General features: G+C 38.6%; 1 protein-coding gene and 1 pseudogene across 5 annotated transcripts in view; one reads left to right on the top strand and one right to left on the bottom strand.

Moving 5' to 3' along the window:
* The window catches only part of stard8 (StAR-related lipid transfer (START) domain containing 8), a 75,962-nt gene that overhangs the window by 45,493 nt on the left and 3,609 nt on the right, over positions 1-26,860 (bottom strand). For 2 of the 5 annotated variants that reach the window (XM_051671668.1, XM_051671671.1), the window contains exon 1: positions 25,741-26,083. The exons of 2 other annotated variants lie outside the window; for them this stretch is intronic. In XM_051671668.1, coding sequence (XP_051527628.1) covers positions 25,741-25,867 — 127 coding nt within the window. In that variant the 5' untranslated portion in view covers positions 25,868-26,083. Of the gene's footprint in view, positions 1-3,935; positions 4,175-25,740; positions 26,084-26,860 lie in introns of those variants that run through there. One more of the 5 variants, XM_051671688.1, reaches the window with a different exon arrangement.
* LOC127425575 (uncharacterized) lies at positions 1,980-23,703 on the top strand (annotated as a pseudogene).

The following is a 26,860-nucleotide window of genomic DNA, read 5'->3' as shown; positions in this document are numbered from 1 at the left end:
TACTTGCAGTACATGTACAGCACAAACTGTCTCTCAATTTATACATACCAAGAGTCTTGGTGTATCAGATTGGACATCACATTATTTGTCAGATAATTGGATAATTTACACCCATGCTGTTAATACTTTCTCACCCTTCGCCTCAGTTCTGTCTCATGTCAGTCTTGGATTTGTGTGTTTGGATGTAGTTTAACAAACATGATCTCACAGGAAATCAGCACATTAAGCCGGCATCACACTAGCCGGTTCTGAGAATTTTTTAGGTGTTAGCTTCATTAACATATTCGTCGGCCAGGTGGAAGGAGATGATGCGCACATTAGCATCTGCCAGCGGGAGGTTGTTAAACACTTAACCGCTGGGACTCCCTGCGGAGTTAATGGTTCCAGCAACGGAAAAAAGTGTTAGAAGAAAAAAAAACAAAAAAAAGAAATCGCTCTGTCACCGAGGTGGTCTCTTGTGTTCTCCTCAAGTGACCAATCAGCTGATTCTTTTACTAAAGAACTGACAAGTCGTCAAGCTGATCTGAACGTTTTCATTGCACTCAGCTGCATATCATTGCAAATGCTGATTATAATCCATATGATTTTGTCACCAATAATTTTTTCCTTACATAAATTTCTAATGGAATCAGAAAGCAGAGGCACAACAGTCTGATTTTATGGATGGTCATATACTTCATATGGTCATATACACAATCACACAATTTCACAATGTAAAGTTTCTCCATGAATCGCTTCCTAAATCACTCTTTTACAATTGCTCACACAGTACTCCTGTTGTTATTTTGGCAAGCTCCATGTGACATGGAATAGAGAGAGTGAGTTGTGGTGAGTTGGTTTGTGCGTCACCCTTCCACCATTTTTAATCAGCAAGTGTGTCACACCTCCGACTGAAGGGAGTGAGATCTGAGCAAAAGAGTGTGACATCCTCGGCCAAAACAAGTTGTTTCGAGTCTGCTATTGTGGCACCAGCTTTAGTTCTGAATGTTTTGCCACCTATATTCCAGACAAGGACCGCCATGCTGAGACTGTTCATGCCCCCCCCCCCCCCAAAAAAAAAAAGAAATCACCCGCGTTAAGACTATGAAGTCACATCACAAATACATTTGCATAGTATTAAGTGAAAGAAAGCTGTTTTGGTCTCAGAACTGTCATGGTTAGGTTTAGGATTTGGGTTAGGAGTATATTAATGTTTCCAAAAATTAAACGCACTATGCCTATCCCATCACATCCATTCAAAGTGGTAAGTGAAAGAATGCTGTTTTGGTCCCACTACAGTTATGGATAGGTTAACACCTCATCTACACTCAATGCGGCTCATGCAGCACATCATAAATAGAATGGGTTGCCTGTAAACATCACAATACAGATTTTTCTGCAAAATTCAACAAAAAAAGTCTTTATATATTATTAAATAACCTTGTGATGGGGTGGGCGATATAATCAAAAACATTATATAGCAATATTCTTGACATTTTTGTCCAAAATAGCCTAATTGTAGACCTGTCATGTCCACTGCAATGAAAAAACAATGTCAACAATTATATTAGATAGGTTTTTTTCTACTCTGCAACTTTTTCAATCAAAGCTAAAAATGAGGCTTCTATCTAGTTGAAAATAAGCATTTGCTTTGATTCTGAAGCAAACCCCTCATCATGTATTTGTTTTGGATTTAGCCTTCCAACACCAGAAAACTTTTTGAAAACTATACAGCCTTCTAGATATAAATGCACTGTTGACATAAATGTTATTTATATTTAATAACTCTAGAGGTAATTGAAACGTGATTGCATCTTTCTCTGTGTTTGCAGAAGTACAGATGCCGGTAGGAAAGCTTGATGGCGTCAGCAACAGTACCTAAATTCAGCGGGGCTTATAGCGGAAGGTCAGTTCCACATCACTGATAGTGCAGTGTTTTATTCACAAGCTCTTCCTCCTTTTCTCTCAGAATATAAAGTGATTTGCACCCAAGGCGCACTCTCTTACTCTTGAACCTGAACACTCTCATCTGTGGTGGTGTAAGCAAGCAACAGACACCGTGGGTGTGGTGTTTATTTTAAATAATAAATGACATAAAATGAATAAAAAAGGGAACTAAAGTGTCCGTGTAAAAGAAAAGTGGGAAACTGTTGTCCTCGTGGTGAAAAGAGCTTTGTGCATGTCGAGAAGGGGCGCGAGGGCTGCAGCTTCTTTGGTGGAGTAAATCCATGGGCCCCGCCACTTGAGGGGAACAGCGGCCTGACTTCCTGGCCTGTCAGCTGCGATGCATGCTGCTCTCCCCGACGTTCCGAGGAGCGGGTCCAGTGGCGCATCTAAACCTACCCGCTCCATTACTGGACCTGTGAGGATGCCACCGTGCATGCACTTGGAGATAGAGGCCAGCCTCCCGAGGAGAGGCAGCGGTGATGAGGTTATATTCACATCAGGTGCGCCTCATTATCCACTGCCAAACGAGGCCTCTCTCCTGCTCACTCCCGTTGTGAGCCTGGCTGAAGGACGGCCCTCAGAAGAGGCAGGGCGATGATGACGTGAGGGAGGGGTGAGTTGTTCTGACACACATCCAAGTTTTCTTGATAAAACGGCACCTTTTAATACATATATGAATTCCTCCATTTGTGTTTGTCTTTATTAGGAGTCGTCTCACATTCTGTGTTCATCTTTCTCAATGTCAGCCAGGTAGAGCACCATGCACACAGATATTTACATACCGCAATATAGACTGTATTGAAAAATCTCTACTGGCTGACACTTTATATCACTGCCACGATATATATCACCATACAACCCCAGCCCTAGTAAACAGCATATTTGATTAAAATTGGAGCGATTTGCTCCTGTTGCCTATTTTATTTAGATATGTCTGGTTTGACAAGATGTCTTACTCTTGATCTGGGAGTAAGTAGTTCTAAGCAAGAAGCCTTTATATAGAAGCATCTGCTGTATGAATACAAGGCATCTGTCAAGTGTGTGTATGTGCGTGTGTGTGTGGAAGGAAATGTTTTCTGTGTTCTAGCTGTGTGTGTTTGGCTGAATACAGTTCATTGTTCTTAGTGGCTCCTTGGCTTCTCCCCACAATTCCACAGTCCACCTCCATTTGCTCCAATTACACTTCTCTTCATCTACCAATCCTGCTTTCTGCATCTCTCTTTTTTGTCACTTACATTTCACCCCTCCTTCTCCCCCAACAAACAAATATATTATGAACTTTCCTTACTGACTGACATCAGGTTCAGGGTTCAAAGGTCAAATTCAAAAACAGGTCAAAAATTTGAGTCATAAGCAAAGCGGACACACACACACGTTGGTGCGGCTATCCTTATGAGGACTCTCCATAGACAATGATTTTTATACTGTACGAACTATAGATTCTATCCTCTAATCCTAACCCTACCCCTAAACCTAACCCTCACAAAAAAAACGTTCTGCATTTTTACATTTTCAAAAAAAACATCGTTTAGTATGTTAAGCAATTTGAATTATGGGGACACTAGAAATGTCCTCATAAACCACATTTATAGCATAATACCCTTGTAATTAATTACCAGTTTGTAACCTAAAAAACATTCCTCATAAACCACCCATACCCGCCCACACACACACACACAGACACACACTTAGTCTTAATTGGTTGAATTAGCTGTATATGTCTGGGGAGTTTATTGCAGGACAAGTTCATATATAGGCTAATCCACAGAATCTAATGCACATCAACAGTTATATTATATAAATTATTCAAAGCTTATAAAAAAAAAATCTGATATAAACAATTTCATCCTTTAAGTCTCTGAGTGATGAGTCGAGTCACATGGTCAACTTCGCTATCGCCCTATCAAGCACTTACACAAAACTTTCCCTGGTTACTAGCTAACTAGTAGACACTTAGTATGGAGACCACATTCTCATGGATTGAAGAATAAAGCGAGGTTAAAACTCACCATGACCCTTTCGTTGCTTTGGAGACGACCTCTCCATCCTAATCACTTAAACTCCAGAGGTCCAACATTATGACTTTTACATTCAGGAAACACAGACATATGCCTGCAACAGCCATGCATACACCTAAAGCCTGTTAAAGACCAAAATAATCTCATTTGTTTCCAAAAGATCCAACCAAAAAAGGAGTTTTTATCCAAATAGGGCTATATCAAACGGTCACATTTAGCCCAATCGCCTGTGAACACTGGAGTAGGATCTGATTTACAGCAATGGTGTATCCTGGGGGGAGGGGGTGGTCGGCCCTTCCTGACCTCCACCCACTTACGCCATCTGGTTCCTGAGACCAAATGTTTGACGCTGCAAAACTCCTCCACGTACCACACTACGAGTTTGTGTGTGCGTTTGTGTGTCCCAACTAGCTAAACAAGCTCCAACACAATAATCCAGAAAGGCCTGCAATTAGCCTTATTAGAGTTGTGTGTGTGTGATTAGGCCCTAGGGGAGAGTGTTAGGTGCTTCATAAAGTTATTAAACTTGGTGCAGTATAACATACCAACCAGCCCAAAGCCCACCTGCACCACTAAAATAAGGTGTGTGTGTGTGCGTGTGTGTGTTTAAAAGTGCTGAACATTTAAAAGTGTGGTTTGGTTTTGGTATTATCTTGGAAAGTAATAATTGAGAAGAATGAAAATGGTCACCAAAGATGAATGTCAAAGCTTCAGTTTTCCACACAATAGCTTTGTGTGAGAAACAGACCAAAATTTAAGCTGTTGTTCTTTCATAATCTTGCCCTCTGCCACAGATCTAAAATCTAATTTGTGGTCACGTTTTTATAATTACCAATAGCGTTTGGTGTCAAAAGACAAGAAACCATAAAATTCCAGTCTGTTCCACATGAAATTTTGTACAGTTCATAAGACTTGGAATATAGTTTATGAGTAGTATAGACAACATTTATGATACATTCGTGGTGCACTTGACCACATTTACACCTGGTATTAACATGCGTCTCAAACGCATCTCCTGTGACCACCTGTTCGAATTGAGGTAATGGTCTCTGATTTCATGATGACATAAATCAATCCCTATGTCAGTGTGTTACTGCATGATGATGAAGTGCAAAAAAGTTTAAAAGATAAAAAAAGTGCAATCTGCACACAGTTTCTCTTTATACTTCAATTTAATCTAAGCGCAAAAATTATGTTTAGAGCAGAATTCTCATTTGTTTTAATGGAGTATTTTTGCATGCTTGTTTTCTGTGTCCCTGCATGTTGATATCAGATACACGGAAGACGTTCTGTGAAGTTTGTGTGCGTGTATATGTATGCACTTTTCCAAATTTACCAATTGTTATTTTTTAAAAACCACTCACAACCAGCAAAGTTTAAAACTCTTGTTTTAGCACAGCGGTTGATTGACAGGCGAGAAGGCGGCGATGTGCAACTGTACAGGACGGATTAGTGTTTACGCCTCAAATTCAGTGTGGTCACATGCATTTTTGAATACCTCTGTAGGTGGTTTTTGTGATCTGATCACAAAACTTTTGGACCCCTTTTATACCTGTATTTAACGCTGACCACTTGTGATCGGATCACTGGAAAAACAACTTAATACCAGGTGTAAACTCTTTTAGTCCTTTTTGGAGCTTGGCAGTATAAATCATCATCCACTTCCATTATGCTTTAGCCTTAAAATACCATATTTTGTTTCACAGAAGAAAATCTTATATGGGGTCAGATTGACATGAAGGCGAGTAAACAATAATAACATTTTCATTTTGAGACAACTACTTATTTAAATTATTTTAGACCTGTTTATCTAAAATTGTGATAGACCAAAAACCTTGTAGCTAATGCCAGCAATAATCGCTTTAACATTTGGTCCCAACTTAAACATTTTCAGAGCATTACCACAGCTAAGCATTAGCACAATATATTGACAACCAACACTTGGTTGAAGAGTAGTTATTTCTTAATAACCAGTTTAACTTCCTTAGCTATCTTTCTGTTTCTTTAATCTTTTGGGGGGTTTTTTTGCTCTAGAGAGGCTTGAAGGGAGAGAAATAAAAGGCTACTAGTGTGGTTGATATACTCTAGCATTTCTGATTGGATCAAAGCTCAGTCATTTCCTGTTCGCCTGGATTTGCTGTTATTCCTTGGGTCCTGTGAGAGTGAGTAGAGAGGAAAGGAGTGGTGGAGAAAAGGGGGTAAGAACAGACAGTTCAGGAAACAAGTGATCAGACAGGAAAGCACAAAGGAAAATGTCAATGCACAAAGAGGGTGTGGCCCTGTCACACAAACATCACTTCCATTTCGATGGGCCTCTGATGTCAATCAGTAAAAGACATGCAATAAACTCAACAAACACACAAACACTCCTGATCGTGGCAGACACAACATCTCAGATGAAAAAAAAAAAACATAGGACAGGAAGCAAGAAAAAGTGAACCAGACCATGAGAGACAGGCAGAGGATAATAACAACAGATAAAGAGTGAGAAAGACAGACAGACGATGTAATCTAAAATAGGAAATGGATGACAGTGAGTGACTTAGCTGTGACCTCACATTGCCAGAGACTGATGGATACTAAAGTACTCAGAAGTCAATCAGAGTACGCTAAAGGCAACATCAACTCACTGCCTGTGACAAACCGAGCACGGAACTGCCATGACTATCTCTCACTCTCCCTATCTTACTGACAAAACACACACCATTACTTCACAAACATATGCAAACTTACTCAGACATACAATAAACATTATCACCTCACACACGAACATAGGTCTACACACAGCATTTCCACTTCGAACACAAACACAGCATGACTACCAAACACAAACACAGTAACTAGCAAGAGGCTGGAAAACCACATAAAGTCATCAGGATCAGGTGTGTATCACTAAAAATGCAAGCAGTTCAGCAAAGTTATACACACAAACTGGCCCCACACTAGCAGACTCAAAACAACTCATTTTAGCCGAGGGTGTCACACATGCAGACTTTTTTGCTGAGATCTTGCTCTCTTCAATTTGAGGTGTGACATGATACAAAAATGGTGGAGGGGTGACATACAAACTCACCACAACTCTCTTTCTCTGATTTCCTGTCACGTGGAGCTCGCAGAAATAACAATAGGAATACCACGCGAGCATAAACAATTGTAAAAGAGTGCTTTAGGAAGCGATTCATGGAGAAACCTTACCTTGTGAAAGTGTGTGTTTGTGGAGGAAATTAAATTCCGTAAAAGCAGACTGGTGTGCCTCCGCTTTCTAGTCATTTTTGTATGGAAAAATGCAGCGGGGGAAAAAAAGCTTTGTGACAGAATCATATGGATTACAATCAGCATTTGTGATGATATGCAGCTGAGTGCAGTGAAGACATTCAGATAAGCTTGACATCTTGTCAGTTCTTCGGTAAAAGCAGTAGCTCATTGGTCACTCGAGGAGAACACAAGAGCCCACCTCGGTGACAGAGCAATTTTTTTCAAACATGCTGGAACCATTAACTCAGCAGGGAGTCCCGACGGTAAAATGATTAACGACCTCCAACTGGCAGACACTAATACATGCATCGTCTCGCTACGCCTGGCCGGTGATTATGTTAATGAAGCTAACTACTAAAAATTACACCAAAAATCATATAGTGTGACCCCAGCTTAACTAACTAAATCACAGTCGTTAAATCAGCTGGTTAGGAAGTATTAGTTGGCTAGCAGCTATATAGCCATGTTGTCATGTAAACCAGGAATGAAGCTAGGTAGCTGATAGCTAGCACCTAGCTAGCCAGCTAATATGATATCGTTGTGTATCGATCAAGACAGCACTGACAATGCAATACAGTTATTGACTGAACACAACAGCAGTTGTGGCACCAGCACCATTGCCGTTTATTTATGTACTATAAAGTAAAAAATCCATAGTGCTGTCACATCCGCAAATTTTTGACACAAGCAAGAAAGTATTTCTTCTTCTTGTGATGTTTATTGGCGGTTGGCAATTCAGCCTATGGTGCGTTACCACCACCTAATGAGCTGGAGTGTGGAGTGTTCGAAAAGAGGTCACAAACATGTAGGATTAAATCCTAAACCAAGTATACTTCTTGAACTTCAAATTAAAAGGTATCTTACCTTTTGGAGTTTACTTTTAAACAAACAAGTTATGTTTACATTTATTCTTGAGGTTTAGCAACATGTGGAATGCCTTTTCTTTCCCCATTAATGGTATGAATTGCATATTGTGATAAATATTGATATCGTACGATATGAAAACAAATACTGTGATAATATTTTTGGCAATATCGCCCCAGCCCTACTGTTAACACTTCCATTTATATATCAACACATAATTTGGGGTGGGTAAAATATTGTTTTTCCGATGCATCGCAATCTTCATTTGAATGATCTCTATATCGATTCTTAAATCCCAAGATCGATCTTTTACTCTATGTGCAACCCTTCTCTACAATGAGAGGAAATCACTCGCATTTGCAACCAAATTTCGTGCTATTTGACTAAACTTCATATATTTGGCAACTGGTTTGGATGTATAGATTTTACTCACCAGTGAATTAATTGTGTAGTATAGTGGTGAAGTATTCAGTAGCAAGATCTTTTCACTGCGTGTTGAGAGTAAAGGTTGTTTTGTGTGATGCGAGTCCAAAGACGAGATCCACATGACCCATTTGTCACTGAATAATGTCTCTTTTAATACCCTTTCTGTACTCTACAGTCAGTTGTTGATCAAAAACAACAAAAAATAAACAACCATGCATGGCACAGATGAGATAAAGCCATCTGAGTATCTCTCGTTAACATGCACTCATTTACAGATGCATCTTTGTTAAAAAGACTGGTTTTAGCACGTGTTCAACAAATCAATGTAAATACTTGAAAATACTACAAATTGGGCACTTGAACATATAACAAAAAAATAATATGAAATATAATATCTTATTTATTGATTTTATTATGAATTCATGGATTTGTTCATTTTTAAAAAGCCAAAATATGACCAAAATGATGAAAAACTTGTAAAATATATTAAGTTACATCTATTTTTTCATAATGTACCTGGTTAAAAGGCCCTCTGCATAATTAACATTATTAGCTGGGAGAGAATTTCTTTCATGTGTAAGCAAAAGGGACATAATAACTGAAATATACCCATATGAATTGATATTGAATCTAAATCTAATCCAGAGAGCTTCTGAATCGCAATCGAACGGAATCGGGAAATCTGTATTAATCAATACCCAGTTCTACACATAATATCACTTCACTTCTAAGAAAAAACACTGTGGACCATTTCATTGAACACTCTCGTCAAAATCACTGGCCACATTTACATGCACTTAAAAAACAAATGGTTTATTCCAGGGGGTTTTATGAAAGACCCATTCTGAAACATCACTTAATGAGAACGCCAGGAATTAAGAGAAAGCGGTTTAACACACCTGGGTTTCTGAAGCTTTTTGAAGAGCGTGCATGTAACTAGATAACAAATTTCACAGGATGGAGCCCAAAAAACAAGTCAACCCAGTGGAAAGAATTCAACATTTCTGGGAGTACAATGGTAAAAGCACATAGGCTATCAAATATACCCATTTATTTACACTAATTCAAAATATTGACTGTCCCACATGTTTGCATATATGTGCTCGTGCATAGGGGGAATCCCAGAGTTTTACATAAGAGGGAAACCACACTATTGCAGTGCAATTCCACTGCAGTTTGCGATGCAAAGTTAAAGAAAACAAACACACCAACAACTCTGGAATATCTGGAAATAAAGCAAAGCAACAGGGAATAAAATAGGGAAGTCTTCCTCTGATGCCATGTTTGTTATTTACACAAGTGTCCCAGGAAAATTACATTGCTGTGGAGAAAGCTGCTTACTGACCGAGCCGCATGTAAACTGGAGTAAAGTGTACGCCGCTTATACAGTGCATGTAAACGGAAATGCCACTCTCTCGCAATAAGCTGCTTTCTGGTGTCCATGTAAACGTAGTCACTATCATCACCCAAGAGTAGTAGGCTGGAACACAAGGTAACATCACACACACAAAAGCACAGCATGTGGCTTATCTGGACACTAGCCTGTTTGATCTAGAGTTCTAAGAAATGTTGTTACTTAAATATTTCTCTTACACGCACACACACACACGCACACACACACGCACACAAACACGCACACAAACACGCACACAAACACGCACACAAACACGCAACACTTTTTCTGCAGTGATGGTTTTTACTGCACTTCATTTACTGCAGTGACCTTTCACAGAAATTCACACATCACAGTAATGACAATTAGGATGCTTTCACACTAGCACTTCTGGTGTACACCACTGTTCATCTGATGTCAAAGTTCAGTTTGTTTGGATTATGTGAACCCATTCCCGCAAGTGCAACTGAAAAAGTGGTTTTGGGGTACAGTTCATGTTAACTCTGGTACGGTTCACTGCTAACATAAACGCAATAGTCCAGAATCGCACAAATTAACTGCTATTAATGATGTATAATTTGCATCTTTGCAGGGTGCTGATCGCAATTATTATGGTATATTGCAATTTTCATGCCTGCTTGTCTCCAAATAAATCTGCATCACAGAGCAGCGTACATTCTTCTCATCTTTTTCAATGCATCCGCAGGCTTGTAGCAAACACTAACATTCTTCACATCATTACACATTCAATGCATCCGTGCGCAGACAAACATAAGTGTCATTCCATGCATTTAAAATTTTTGTGGTACATCCGAAACAACTAATAATTCAATAACACAATGAAGCTGATGTCTTCTTGAGTGGTTAACAGCTGCTGCTTGTACTCATGTTGATGATGCAGTCAGACCGTGGTTCAGACCCAAATGATATGATGTGAACGGAGACCAGCAGGGGTAGGAAACTAACTCTTGTTCGGACCAAGCAATCAAACCAAATGTGAAAGCACCCATAGATAAAGACAATGAAACAGAATGTGAGAATGTGCTACACTGTCAACTTCCTCTGTCAGGGTCTTGTGGGCTGTTTGCAGTTTACTGTTGGTTTGTACTGTTTGGTTTGTACTTTCAACCCCTTGTTGTGCAATGCTGCTGTCACGAGAGAGAAACCAAAAATGTTGTTTCATATGTCGCATTTTATTGTCTGGATACAGATAAAAATAGTGTTTGGCGACGGGAGCAGGAATCGACTTCGACTGTTAGTGTGAAGTGGACCAGAGAAGATGAGTGTCATTTTTATTTAAGGTTAGGCTAGCCAGACCACTGAGAACAGACCAATGTGACAAACTGACTGACTACATACTGACCCAACAGGTCAAGATCCAGCTGAGCTCTCATCTACACAAGTTAACGTCGCGGCCGGGTTTGCGAATGTGATGCTGTAATGCGAGAAAGTTGAGAACATTTCAACTTTTGCTGCAACACACTGTCGTGGGCACCCATTGTCCAATGAGATTCTTGGAAAGGCGGGTCTAGTTGGGCTTTGGAAATCTAATTTGCAGTATTTCCGCTGTATTTCAATCTGTACATGGGAAACTGATGACTCATATTTCCACTTTTCATTTAGCAGTCTAGAGGTCATCGATCTCATCCAATAACTGTAAAGCACTTAGCGAAAGTAGCTAATTCATCAAGTATGACAAAATTTGGACACCACATCGTCTGTACCATGCATTACCATGTCTCTCTTACCCTCTGGGTGTGACAAAGTCAGCACAAGTCACATAACCAAAACATGCCTCCATAAATAACCAATTAATATAAATACCTCAACCCAGCCTGTTTAATCCTTCCTCTTCTTATTTTATTTCAGTAACAGGATAAAAGAAGCCTCTTTTCTCCCTTCCTTACCTAGGGGAAATATTTGTGTGTTTGGAACAGAACTGACATCACGCCCATTCATGCCCGCGTGTTCCCTCAGTTTTTTGAGGCAAGTAGATTTTTAATGTAACTTCCAAAAAAAGATTTGTATCTTTAATAATTAAGTTGCAGAATTATTACAGGTAATAAAGTGTTTGTCTGAAACACTGTGGCAGAAATTCACATGTCTACATTTGGTCAGTCCCATCGAGAATTTCAAGCCCATGCGAAGAAAATTTGCATTCGGCTGTGGATGAAAGTTTACATTTGGTGAATAAACAGACTGATCTCACAGTGTAATCAGAAACAGTAGGTTGAAGCTTCTTTATCTAAAATTGGTCTGTCCTTACCGAAATTCAAAACATCTCCAAGTGGCCAAAGCGGAAAGTGTTGCTGGGCATATGGTCACGTGTATTTTTTGGTGATGTCCACAGAGAGGCGCCAGAAGCGAGTTGTAAAGTGAGTTTGTAACAAGGAGGAAGGTGGCGCTGAATCAGCTGATCAGCGGGAGAGCTAGATAAAGGGGAGCCAGAGACACCAGTTGCATGCGCGTCTGTGTGTCCTTATGTATTATGTTGTTTTAAGTTTGAGATTTGACATTAAACATATGTTGGCTGTTCAGCCGGTTCCCGCCTCCTCCTTGCCCATCCTTTACCTGTTACAGAGTTGTTTTCAGTTATACAGTCTGTAATACAGTAAAGGAGGAATGCATATTTTATAAACTGTTCCCCCATACCCAAACCTAACCATCAGTGAAGTAAAAATGTAATGTTAGAGGGAAAAATGCAACCAACAAATAACGCTCATCACTGATAATGCAAACGTGATTACTTCCTGGTTTCAATGCAGGATTCGAACCCAAGTCTCCCACGGTGCTCACGCAACGTGCTTCCAGTCACGACACAGGGTAAGGTAAACATGCTTGAACCAATGCAAAAATGTCTGATGGGAGATGGCGCTTGTCAGTGAACTGCCATCATCAGCAAATGCTTTGAGAGCCTAATCAGAGATTACATTTGCTCTGTGCTGCCTGCCTCACTGGACTCACTGCAGTTTGCATACCACAACAACCGCTCCACTGATGATGCCACTGCATCTACACTATACACTGCTCTCTCCCACCTGGAAAAAAGGAACACTTATGTGAGAATGCTGTTTGTAGACTACAGCTCAGCATTCAACACCATAGTGCCCTCCAAGCTTGATGAGAAACTCCAGGCTCTGGGCTTAAACAGCTCGCCGTGCAGCTGGATCCTGGACTTCCTGTGATGCAGAAGCCAGGTGGTTAGAATGGGCAGCAACATCTCATCACTGACCCTCAACACTGGAGCCCCACAGGGCTGTGTTCTCAGCCCAGTCCTGTATTCCCTGTACACACATGACTGTGTGACAACACATAGCTCCAATGCCATCATTAAGTTTGCTGATGATACGACGGTGGTAGGTCTGATCACTGACAATGATGAAACAGCCTACAGAGAGGAGGTGCACACTCTGACATGCTGGTGTCAGGAGCACAACCTCTCCCTCAACGTCAGTAAGACCGAGGAGCTTGTGGTGGACTTCAGGAGAAAAGACAGAAAACACAGCCCCATCACCATCAATGGAGCACCAGTGGAGAGAGTCAGCAGCTTCAAGTTCCTCAGTGTCCACATCACTGAGGAACTCACATGGTCCGTCCACACTGACGCCGTTGTGGAGAAGGCTCACCAGTGCCTCTTCTTCCTGAGATGGCTGAGGAAGTTTGGACTCAACCACCACATCCTCACACGGTTCTTCACCAGCACTGTAGAGAGCATCCTGACTGGCTGCATCACCGCCTGGTATGGCAACAGCACCACCCTCAACCGCAAAGCCCTGCAAAGAGTAGTGCGAACTGCCAGACACATCATTGGAGGTGAGCTTCCCTCCCTCCAGGACATCTATAGCAGGCGGTGTGTGAAAAAAGTCAGTTGCCATCCTCCGAGCTATCAACCGTCAACTGAATGTCAACACAACACTTCATATTTATTGAGGCGGTGTACAGTGTATTTTTATTGTATACATTCTTCTTATTTTGTGTATACTGTACATTGTATATTATTTGTATTGTAGACAGTGTTCTTATTTTGTGTATACTGTATATTGTATATTATTTTTTATTGTATACAGTGTTCTTATTATGTGTATACTGTATATTGTATATTATTTTTTATTGTATACAGTGTTCTTATTTTGTGTATACTGTATATTGTATATTATTAGGTGTATATTGTATATTGTGTTGTGTAACAGATGTGTAAACTGTGTTATGTGTAAATCACATGTTTATTGTAATTGTCATATTGCTATGTTGCTTGGAACCGCACCCAAGACTTTCACTCACTGTTGCACTTGTGTATATGGTTGAGTGACAATAAAGGGATTTGATTTTGATTTGATTTTAATGAGGCCGATCCTGGGCACTGCAACTGTAGGAAACAACAACAAGCCAACTTCCCGTGTGATCGTGTTGTAATGGCGAGACGATGTGCAACCAACAGAAGATCGAAATGTCACACTGACCTCTTGGTTCAATACAAAGTATTTATATTTTAGCCATTTTATTTGATGAATATCTGTTACCATGTTGAAGCGCTGCACTTAGCATCTGTATATCCCTGTGAAACGCATGACTGGGGTCACGTGAACATAACGGAGCCAAATTCTATATTATTATCCTTAACACTGACTAGTCGACTTGTCGTTCAAACATCCATGCTACTAGTCGATTATGAAAATTGGTAGTTTTGCACATCCCTAGACTATAATACATATATTTAAATATAATTAAATATGTTATGGAATTGTTTTGACCCCTTTCAGTTAGTTTTAATTTTAAAAAGTGTAAAAATAAAAGCACACATTTGCACTGTAAACAATTGCTGTAATTTTTACAATAAATATTTACAATAGACTACTGTATTTTGAAATTTACAGTATTACCATATTTTGCTATGAATTGTGGGAACATGCTAAATAATTGCTGTAAATTTTTCAGTAATAGCTACAATAAGATACTGTGTTTTTTAAGGTAGACTACTGTTATTGCATTTTCCTATGAATTCTGGGAACATGATTATGCAGTAAATGCTACAGGATATCATGTATACAATTGTCATATTTTTATTTATTTTTTAAAGAAGAAAAAAGCCAACTGTTGCACAAGTTTTGAAATAAAATGTTGGTACTTCACAAGTCAATAACACTAAAGCAATAGTCAACTGTAATAAATACAGCCTTTTTAACTAATTATTTACACTATATAATCAAATGTCAGAGTCTACATAATGTACACATCTAGTAGTTTAAAACTGTTGGCTTGCAAAAACACACGATTAGACAACGACATCGGCGCAGTGCGTGTGATGTCATTTCATCAACAGCAGCGGACATCTTGGGAATTTTCGCGCGCTGCATAACCGCTCAATTTTCACGCTCACCTCATGCGCGCTATGATTACCAGAGGAGGACCTCAAAGAGTGAGAGTGAGATGAGGTGAGTGTAGCCAGTAATTCATGCTTCAGTTAAAACGTGAAATCCTGTTACATCCAATAATTATTTTACCTGTCATCAAGATCTTTCATTGTATAACTATTATTTTTATTTTGTGACATTGCAAAAGGGATACTCCAGATTATCTGTCCAATTTTATGATACTAAATTTGCTTGGTGAGTCCAAAGTCACAGATTTACGATTAGCTGGGTATATTTTCTTCATCATTAAAGTGTCACCGGGCTTCCATATTACTATTGCATTTTCGATAACTGTTCGGTATAAAATGATTTTAGATTGTTGGTAGTAGTCATACAAACTTTTAAACATTGCAATTAAATTAATAAAATTAAATTGTGTAGGTTTTATGCAACTCAATAGTGGTTCACTTGACTGCCAAGCCATTAGCTAATTAGCACGTGTTTTTTCTATGAAGATGCTGTAATGAATTTTTTTTTTTTTATGTTTTAGCTTTATGTTAATATTACTTGTAAGGGTGCATGGTATTCATATTTGTACTTTAGTTGTTCATTAGAAAGTACATTGGAAATTGCCGTGCACATGCTTTATTACTGTGCATGTGTTAGCTTGTGAAGTTTTGATTTTAATAATAATAATAATTTTCTTTATTCATCACACATTATACATTTTGCACATATACAGTGAAATTCTTCTTTTTCACATATCCCAGCTAGGCTGGGGTCAGAGTGCAGGGTCAGCCATGATATGGCGCCCCTGGAGCAGATAGGGTCAAGGGCCTTGCTCAAGGGCCCAACAGTGGCATCTTGGCAGTGCTGGGGCTTGAACCCCTGACCTTCTGATCAGTAACCCAGAGCCTTAACCGCTGAGCTACCACTGCCCCTGATTTTTGCAGTTGAACATGTTTATCTGTCAGTTCTTTAATAATGAGAGCAGTACAATCCTGAGTTTTGTGTAGCATGTGAAATTGCATAGAAAATGTACCTAATTCACGATTTAGATGTGGTGTGCCTGACTGCCCACATGTTTTCACTAAGTTTTCTTCATTGAAGTCCCACATATACAGACATCACAGGGAACATCACAGGTCTGCTAAAGAGTATCAGGCACAGATGTGTGATAAAACATTTAAATACCATGTAGACTTTTGTGAAGTTCAATGTGGGACCCTAACACAGTTTTTGTCTCATTTGAAGAGCCATATTCAGTCAGGTCTGGAGATCTACCCATTTGGTTGCAACAGGACATTTAAGGTGAGATCTACATTCGCATCACATGTATCACGGACACATAAAATGTGCTCTGTAAACCATTTGATAGAGCCTGCTTTGGCCAAAACTCCAGTTTCTGATGTTGTGTCTGAGAGCGAGAGATCAGAGGTTGTAGAGCACAATTTTCCTGAAGTTGTGGATGAATCTCTTTTCTAAGAAATTTAACCCTCTTCTATCTGAAACCGCAAGCCAAATTGCTATTACCCGAGTCTACCATTCAAGGCATTGTTGAAGAATTTCAAAATATCCATGACACTGGGGAGTCTTATTTTCTTAGCAAACTGAGAGAAAAGCTTGCTTTGCTTGAATTACCAGAGGTGAGGATTAATGATGTGATTGATCAGTTGTCTAGGGAGGATTTGCTGACAGCACAGAGGAGAAAGACTGCTTTCAAGCAAGATGTCCATTATGTTGAGCCAGTCCCTATTTTTCTAGGAGTTAGTGAAAGAAATGGGAAAGAATGCTTTGCTCAGTATGTCCCAGTTAAGCAGACCATCAGTGCTCTTGTTTCAGTGTCAGTCTGTGAGGGATCAGTATGAACAGATGCACTCACAAACAGCTGAAAATGGTCTGTTTCAGGATGTAAAGGATGGTAAGAATTTTTCTGAAAATTCTCTGTTTCAAACTGATCCATCATCTCTGGGTTTGATCATTTATCAGGATTCATTTGAGGTGGTAAATCATTTGGGCTCAGCTAGAAAGAAACACAAATTGCTGGCAGTTTATCTTACCTTGTCTGATATTTGACCTCACAACAGGTCAAACATAGACCACATGCAACTTGTTCTTTTTTGTAATGAGCAAGATTTTAAGCACTTTTGACCAGCTCATGTTTTTAGATCACTAATTGAAGATCTCAAAGATCTTGAAGAGAATGGTGTTGTTGTGAATGATGGCAAAACTTTGAAAGATTCTTTGTGTTCCATCGTAGGTGACAACCTGGGATCCCACACCATTGGTGGTTTTGTCAAGAACTTTAGCCGAAGCCTACATTTCTGCAGGTATTGCACCATTGACAGACACATTTCATGCCACACCTTTGGAACCTGCTATGAAGCGAACTGTGGAGTCTTATGAGAGAAACATTCGGGAACTTGCTGCCAGTGGCGATAATGTAGTTGGAGTCAAATTTATCTCTCCTTTCAATCAGCTGAATTATTTTCATGTTTGTCAGCCTGGCTTGCCCCCCTGCCTTGGCCATGACCTCTTTGAGGGTTTTTTGGCATCTGATCTTAAGCTGTACATTGATTACTTTGTAAATCAAGAGAAATGCTTTACTTTCACAGAGCTTAATCGCTATATTAAACAGTTTGAATACACAGGAAATGATGCTGCCAATAAACCAGCTGAGATTTACTCAGGGAGTGAGAAGCTTTGTGGTCACGCGGTTCAGAACTGGTGTCTTCTAAGACTTTTACCAGTTATTGTTGGACACCGGATTAAGGATCCAGAATCAGAAGTGTGGCAGCTTGTTCTAATCCTCAGACAAGTTGTAGACCTAATTTGTGCACCAGCAATACTGGCAGATCAGGTCGCTTATCTGAAAGTGCTCATTGATGAGTACATTCATTTTAGGTGTGTGACTTTCCCTTCTAAGCCTCTCAAGCCTAAACATCACTACTTGTGCCATTACCCAGAGCTTATAAAACAATTTGGACCACTCATTCGCTTATGGACTATGCGGTTTGAGAGCAAACATACCGATTTCAAGCAATGTGCTAGAAAATTGCACAACTTATGTTAACAACTTATGTGCAACACTTGCAGAAAGGCACCAGCTTCTCCAAGCCTATTTAAGTGCTGGAAACCTCTTTCAGCTTTCTGTGCAAGTTGAGAAAGGCTCTGAATTTTATTCTGATGATTATAACGAAGCGATCAAGGAATCAGTTGATCATTTTGATTTTCAGCCAGGCAATACATTAGTAGCTACTGAAATCACTTTGAAAGGAACAAAGTACAGGAAAGGCATGGTTGTTCTTTTGGCCAGTAATGATGAGGGTTTGGAGGTTGGCAGAATTAAACTAATACTTGTTCACCAGAATTTAGTGGTCTACTTTGTGTCTGAGAAACGGCATGCTGTGCAGTTGGTGGATTTGGGTGTATACTGCATAACAGATGAGGACCCAAGATATGTCTGTGTACTTCAAGAGGAGCTATTAGATTATTACCCTCTCCAGGAGTACAAAACATGTGGCTTGTCTGTGATTGCATTACACCACACTTTTCCATCTTTTTAAGGTATGTCCAATTTAGAGGAGATAAAACTCGCCATCTGCTCTTCGTTACCTGGTCTCTCTGATGAAACACTTCAAAAATTGATCCATGGGCTTACTGCTATTGGTGTTGAAACAAAAGCTGACCTCCACTGTGTGAATGAAGAAGACCTCATGGAATACCTCAGGCCTATCCAATGTCACAAACTATTAAATGCATGGAAAAATGAAGGTATTTTAATTGCTCTTCAAGCAGACAGAAAAATTACTACTACTTGTTACTAATGTCCATTTGAAAAATATTGTTAAATGTTCCATGTTCAAACTTCACTTTTTTTTTTTTTATTGGTTATTTGTGTTAGAACAAGCCAGCTGCTCGACTCCCCAATGCTCATCACATCAAACCCAGGATCAGAGAGTTCTTCAAGTTCTACACCATCTTGTTCTTCTGCTTGCTCTTCAGCATCTTGTGCTTGGGCTGAAATATTTAAGGTGCCTTGTGAAGTCATGCCTTCTGGAATTAAATTGGCCATTGCAAATAAAAAAAAGACCATCACCAGCTGATCGAAAGCAGCTAGTAAGGATGTTAGTGGATAATATGCAAAAACATGAAGTCAGCCCAAAGGCACAGTGCCAGATTGTAGTGCAGAACTTTGTTAAACAGTACGTGGACAGCTTTGCTGATGTTCTGGCTGATGGAACAAAAATAGGTAGTGGGTATGCCTCTTTGCTCTTGCAAGTTAAAATCCGTGTTGAACATGTAAACAGAATCAACGCATTAGCCTGTCAGAGAAAAGAATGACTACGATCATCATGTAGAATCATAAGCCAGAGCTCAAGAAGGCCGGCTGATCAATATGGTTGTGTCAGTTGGCAGCGAGAGGAGCTTCCTGCAGAAGAGAAGCGCAAGCAAATGGTACTGCTTCATTCTACTGAAGGAATGTCTGGAGCCAATAGAGGAGAACCTCACAAGTTGATGGAGGCCACATATTACCGTCAGCACCGTGATGTAAACGCCACTCCACCTCCGCCACTGTCTGAACTAAAGAACTCATGGCCTTACCTGTTTTGTCAATCTTTTTACATTTCCATTTGCTTACTGACATCTCACTGCTCCAAAGAATCATGGAGAGCATTGAAGGGAAAGGAAAGAGGATTCTAAGATTTTTTCAAGAAAAGCCAACAAACAATGAGGTGCATGCTGTTCTGTCAAAATATCAAGAGGGAAATTCTCTGGTCCTGTGCATCCTGCAACTCTTAATGGCCCATTTTAAAGAGAGAACAGAATCCCTTCTAATTGAAGCTGATGTAAGTAATACCATTTTGATTTTTAATGTCTTAAAGTTTGAACTGTAATGCAAAATATGCATTTTCTTTTTTCATTTTTTTTTAGGTAGCAGCAACTGCAGCCGACATGGAAAGAGATGGATTACCGGATTCACCCGCACTGATCATCCAAGCTAATTTGCTTTACTTTGTGTCTCTCAGTGTCTCCATTATACACACTATTCTTTGCTTTCTAGCTCTGCACATGCATACCTCTTTGTCCCGTACTGTTTTTTTCTTTTTTCTCACTTTTATGATCCGTTTTTTGCCACCTCTGTTCCTGTATTCTATTTCACAGTTCTATTCTCACTCCTATATTCCTTCCATAGTTAGCTCTCTCTGTGCGCCAGTTTTTTGTTATTGTCTCTGAATCATTCTCTCTCTCTCCGTAGTAACAGAAATCCTTATTAGTAACTGTAATCTTCATTATCTTTTAGTTTATAGTATTATAGTATCAGTGTCTTTATTAGATAACATGAGCTAACCATGAACCATACTTTTACAACACTTATTAATATATGCCCTTCCATATTTTTTTATAGGTGAATCCATGACCCCAAGCAAGTGGATGTTGTCAGTGAAAAGGAAAGTTGTCCTGGGACCATGTTCAGAGGCATTTGTTGAGGGCCTGGCAGCATTGTTTGCGACCTATTACAATTTAAAACTTACTTATCAGGATGAAGCTGTATGCACGCTGGAATTTATTCAGAGTTATGTCAGAGCATAAACTCTTACTCAATATTTATTGTAGACATTCAAATTTTCTTGACTTTTTTAGGTTTTCAGGTTAGGATGGTTAATCAGGATTAGATATTTTATGGAAAAGTTTTCAAACAAACAAGACAAAATTGCTAACCGCACACTGAATTGAGTACAGATTAAGAAAAGTCTAGCAAAAATATTTTATTCACTGCATGGTGCAAAAATGTGCAAGGTGCATGTGGATTAAAAACTAGACAAGCACAAGCAGGCGTTTCAGCAAGTTGCTTTCCTCAGTGCTCACATTCCAGCAAACATTCACTCTTTTCTTCGCAGACTAATTAAGGATATTCACCTGGATTCAATTAGCAAGAGTAGAACATCAAGGCTATGTCTACATTATTCCGGATACATTTGAAAACGGTGTTTTCATTTCAAAACGCTCTCCGTCCACACTAGCGTTTTCAAGCATTTTCCAAAGTTGCTCATCCACACTGAAACATCTGAAAACGCTTACGTCCCTGTACTGCACATGAGTAAAATTTAAGACACTTCGACATGCGTCATTTCCGTCAGGCATTTATTTACTTTCTGCCTCTTTGAAACGTCGCAGCAATGTCGAGGAAAGGCACCGAGTTTTTTAAATGGACGGACAAACATACTCGGGACCCAGGTGTAGTGTAATAGCTCTACACACTTCTCTGATTATTTTAGACACAGTTTGTCGGCTAATCCAAACGCATTCGCCGTTTTTCTGAGTCTACCATCGTCGCTTTAGTAGTATAGAGTACATGCAACCTTTGTAACAACATCCACCGGTGATCTCAGTCGTGTAGTCTGGCCTTGAAAATGAGGTCGTAGAAGTTCACTCAGATGATATAGAGAGTCCCTAGACATCCTAAAGTTCTCACGTCACTCCTCGGGCACGATAATTGCATGTACAAAATTATCCCACCACGCACGGGTGCGTCCAGGTCTCACCCAAAATCTCTGCTCCATGTACGGTCTGAAAACACAACTGTCCTTGCGTTCCGCCGCTGTATAACAACTGCGAGTAAACATCCCATCTCCTTTGAAGAAATGTAAGCTGAAGTATGTTCAAACTAACATTAATCTTTAACAAAGCAATCAAACTGGAGAGTAGCCAAAACAACTGCGATACGTCGTAGTCCACCATCTTGTTTTGGACTGAATGGGTCACATGACTGCGTCACGTGACTAAAAATGCGTCATCGTTTTCAAAAGCCTCCGTTTTCACAGTCCACACTACAACGCAAAAACGGCGTTTTCAAATGTATCCACTTTGGAGTGCATTTTCAAAAAACTCTGTTTTCGCGGACAAAAACGCCGTCTCAGTGTGGACGGAAAGCTAAAACGGAGAGAAAAAGAAATTAGTTTAGAAATTACAATTAGAAATTAGTACGACAACGTATTAGTGTGGACAAGGTCCAAGAGAGTATAGCAGTTAACAAGTATAGCACAAAACATTGCAAATGTACAACTGCAATTACAAATATGCAAATAATTCAAATACTACAAACAATGCAAAACCATATAAAAAAAAATGTAAAAAATAAAAAAATGATAAAAAATTTCTTTTTAAAAAATTACAAAAAAATAATAATAGTAACAAAAATAAAATCAATGAAATAAGATAATTAAAAAGAATAATAATTATAGAATAATAATAATTTTAATAATTAAAAACAATAAATGTATTCGTCTCTGTCCCAACTTTTTTGGAGCGTGTTGATTTTTGATGGCTGCAACATTTGTTTATTTACAAAATACAATTAAGTTGGTCAGTGAAAATATTGGAAATATTTTCTTTGTACTTTTTTCAGTTAAATAAAGTTGAAAGAGAATTAACATCATAGCTTCTTGATTTTATTGCATTTTACAAAATGTCCGAACTTTTCTGGAAATGTGGTTGTACTCCAATACAGTACAACTCTCCTCAAAGCAATATCTTAAGGAGGTCATTTAACTGCTCCACAATCACAGCGGGCTCCCTTTAGACAATGCACTAGTAGCAGTGGATAGCAGTGTGCAATGATTTACATTTTCTATAGACACATTTTTAGAAATGCGCTTTTAAAAATGCTAAACACAAGGATGGAAACCCAGCACAGAGCTCAGTCTGTAGGCACTAGGCATTGCTAAATTCTGCACATAATCTGTACATTTGTTTATTGTAAACATGGAAGGCTAAATATTTTCATATTTAAATTTCTGATAAAGTTAAATATGACCTTAACTCTTCATTAAATGAAATGAAATGTTAATGAAATGTGATTTAAAATTACACTTAGCTTTGTCTGACTAATTTTGTATTTTATTGTTTGAGTATATGCTGTTTTTTTGATAATTGGATGTTGTGGGTGTTTTTCACAGAGGAATTGTGGGCATTAACCCGGAAACTGGATCAAAAGTTGCTGCTGGAAAGCGAGACAAGAAAATGCCTGGAATGAACCCACATGTATGCACACTGCTACGAAAGCTAATGGACTTTGAATGGCTTGCCATTTAAAAAAAAAAAAAAAAAGTATTCCAATGGAATTGAAATAAGAGACTCTGACCAGATTTTCAAGATCATGATTGATGTTCAAGTTAATGTACATGCAATGTCTTGCCTTTTCATGGATTTGGCAATTTAAAGGAAGGCACAGTTCAGACCATTTCTTTTGTGTTAGTTTATTTAAACTTTTGAGTTTATGACTGAAGTTCAGTCACACTGTAGGGATGTGTTCCCTTTATGGTTGATAATGAAATGCTGCTGTTCTCAGTGGTTCTTATTGCGGAAGGAAGTAGTTTTCTTTCTTTTTTTTTTCCGAGTATTTCCAAGGCTAAAGCCTTTCATTTATTGTGCAATCTCCATTTTTGTTTCTCCAAATATGTTTTAAACTGGTGCTTATGTTAAATGGCCATTATTGTACAATAAATCATTACATTTATGAAAACCTGTTATTTTGAAGGTTTTATTGTTCACATTACACATTAAATTGACAAAAAGGGAAAGACTTTACAGCAAAAGTAGGTTTACACACTATATCTCAACTGTAATTAATTTAGTGAATTGAATTTCACAACAAATGCTCTAATTTACTGTAAAATGTAGTACATGTAAGTTCGCAGTTGCTCTTGTAAGTTCACTCACATTCATAAACATTATTTCTACGATAATTTTACAGCATATATATACAGCAGTGTGCTGTGTTTTTACAGTACAATTGTAGTTAATGAAATAACTACATTTGTATGTACATTACATAAACTTATTTATATCCACAAATAATGCTTTTTTCACTCCAAAACAGAGGTGCATAAGCTCAGGTCAATGAGGGCTATGATCAATAAGCTCCAAAAAGAAATACAAAACCTGTGCTAATTGAAAGAAAACAAGCTGACAAAAAGATCCAATCCAATATTTGGTGGTAATATAGCATACCAAGTGATTTATAAGCAATTTTTAACAGGCCAGTCATTTTTGACCGGGAACACCAAGTTAGGTAAATTTCAACACATCACAAGGGTTAAGCATGAGATTTTTTTTTTATATCACAACATTGGATTTTCCAAGCTTGCTTCCTCTCAGCTGACATACTGCAAAGGTTGCTACTGAACATCAGCCTACATTTGACAACAACTTCCCATCAATGGTTCTATTCTATTCAGATTACTGCACATTTCATGTGATGACTGATCATTATTATTGACAGAAACTTGAGATAGACCAGACACATGTTCAAACCACACCAGCACATATGACATGCTCACTGCCTGCATTTAACCGCAGAATCATCTGAAACTCTGTTCAAAGAATTAGTCCGTTTCTTCATGTAAATTTACCATTATGATTTTAATACCAAATAATAACATGCTCATTATAAGCTCACCAAATAAATCACATAAAAAAGAGGGGGGGGGGGGGGGGTTGTCATTGTGTCAGAGCAAATTCTCATTAAAACCAGTTAACTTCTGAAACTGTACTCTGTTCCTCAATAATAATAAAAAAAAAAAAAAATTACTAACACATCCCTTTCCCCTGGGGTAAACAATTAAAGATGATAAAATGCCCACAAAAAAGTGAAATATTTCTAAACACAGGCAATCTACTTACAAAAAGGGTTAAATACAGCCATTGACAAACTCGTTAAGATAACCAGTCTCTATGGAAATGTGATACTGGCACTGTCATGTTTATAATGAGATCAGTAGAATATTGACTCATACATTTAAAAGGGGAGGCACAGCCAGTATGAAGAAGAGTAAACTTATCTTTCACACCTAACTCTCTGTAAAACACGTCTGTGTGCGAGTGGTTGTTGGCCACTTCAGAACAGATCTCTTATTTCAGTTGGATGTAAATACGTGGCAGCGCATGAACACGCGTGTGCGCCCGCTCCGGTATTTGAGCCGACCCTTACAAAAATGTACCATGGTAACCATAGTTTTCACCAAAATACCATAGTTACTACAGTTATTGTTTTAACAACTCTCTTTAGCCATCACTGTCATTAAAAACCAGAAGACAGGAATGAACAATGTGACAGAAAGATTCTGAAAGAAATTCAAACTTCAAACACTTCAGACATTAGTTGAGGAAGATTTTACTATGGTTTCACAGTAGTTACCGTGATTTTAAAACCTACCCTAGGCGTAAACCATGGTTACCATGGTAAAGATAAGGGCTCGACAAAGCTTGAAGGAAAACACAAGGGTCTGTTTCTTTAGCACACCCACTTATACACACATACCTATATATTATTTCATTATACACACTTTATAATTTAACAAACATTTCTACTGTATTATTGAGTGAAAAATGCACTCATACTTGTGGAAAGCATATTTGGACAACTTTTTGAGTTGGCTACAATATATTGACTCATTACCAAATCACAATCAGCGAAAAACAAACGCATATCTGCATAACTTACCAGCTATCTGACGCTGTTTCGCCTTCCTCCGCAATAAAGTTAAGGCTCTGTATGTAGAGTCTCTAAATTGTGAAGTTAGAGATCTCGTATGTTGGCCATTAGAGCTTTTATCCATTTCCAAACTCATTTACCAGCTCTCCTCTGACTTCTGAACCCTACTTTTATCTCTCGACTTCTCCTCCCAGAGACTCTTGATGAATTAGAAGTGTTAGTCCAGAGGCAGAGCAGTCGTTATACATGTTTCTTTCTTTGTCGAAAGCGCAAGCGTTTTATTTCTTTAAAAAAAACCTAATTAAAGAGGACTTTCCGTAGGCGCTTCCCAAATGCTAACCATTCAAACCGCTAAGCGCCATGGGATATGAAGTCTCTATGGTTGTGCGTCTTTTGATTCTTGTAGTTTCCGTCCTGACGCCTAGCGGATTTTTTTTTTTTTTTTTTTTTTAAACAGTCCCGCAGTCGTTTTAACGGTTTAACAGTCATGCTTATGTAGCTGATATTATCTACTCTGGCAAAGTAAATTATTAATAATAATAATAATAATAATAATAATAATAATAATGTTATTATTACTATTATTTTTGTTGCTGTTGTTATTATTCTATAACATATTTAAATTTTAAAAAAAAAGTTTAATAATTTAAAATGCATAACTAAAATAAGACCAAGTTGTGCTAAGTTGTCTCTAAACAACATGAATCTACAATTCAGTAGTAGCCTATGCTTCATGTTTCAGTTTTCATCAGAGTAAAAACTTTTCCATTCATGTTCTTGATGTTAAATAGGAATATGCATGTTTACATTATTCATCTGGTTAGAATGTAAGACTTTTTGGTTTGTAATTTGATTTAATTTATTCAGTTTATCTCAAATAGATAAACCTCATTCATTTCCATAAAGGGACACATGCATGCACAGAAACCCAGATGTTTGTAATAAAGTTGTCCTTTCTCTCACAGCTTTCAGCCTCAAGTGTGAATCTAACCACTGACCCAACCAATGGGCTGACTTGAAACCCAGAGGCTCTTGCTTGCTGTTGCTATTGTGGACTGATACCTCTCTGACTTTGATCTGAATAAGAGCGTAAATATACAAGGTCAATATCTCACATTCATGGTATACA

This window comes from Myxocyprinus asiaticus, chromosome 3 (genome assembly GCF_019703515.2).
Source record: "Myxocyprinus asiaticus isolate MX2 ecotype Aquarium Trade chromosome 3, UBuf_Myxa_2, whole genome shotgun sequence".
Taxonomy (NCBI): Eukaryota; Metazoa; Chordata; class Actinopteri; order Cypriniformes; family Catostomidae; genus Myxocyprinus; species Myxocyprinus asiaticus.
The sequence above is the reverse complement of the archived record's forward strand: the minus strand, read 5'-3'. Positions and strand labels throughout refer to the sequence as shown.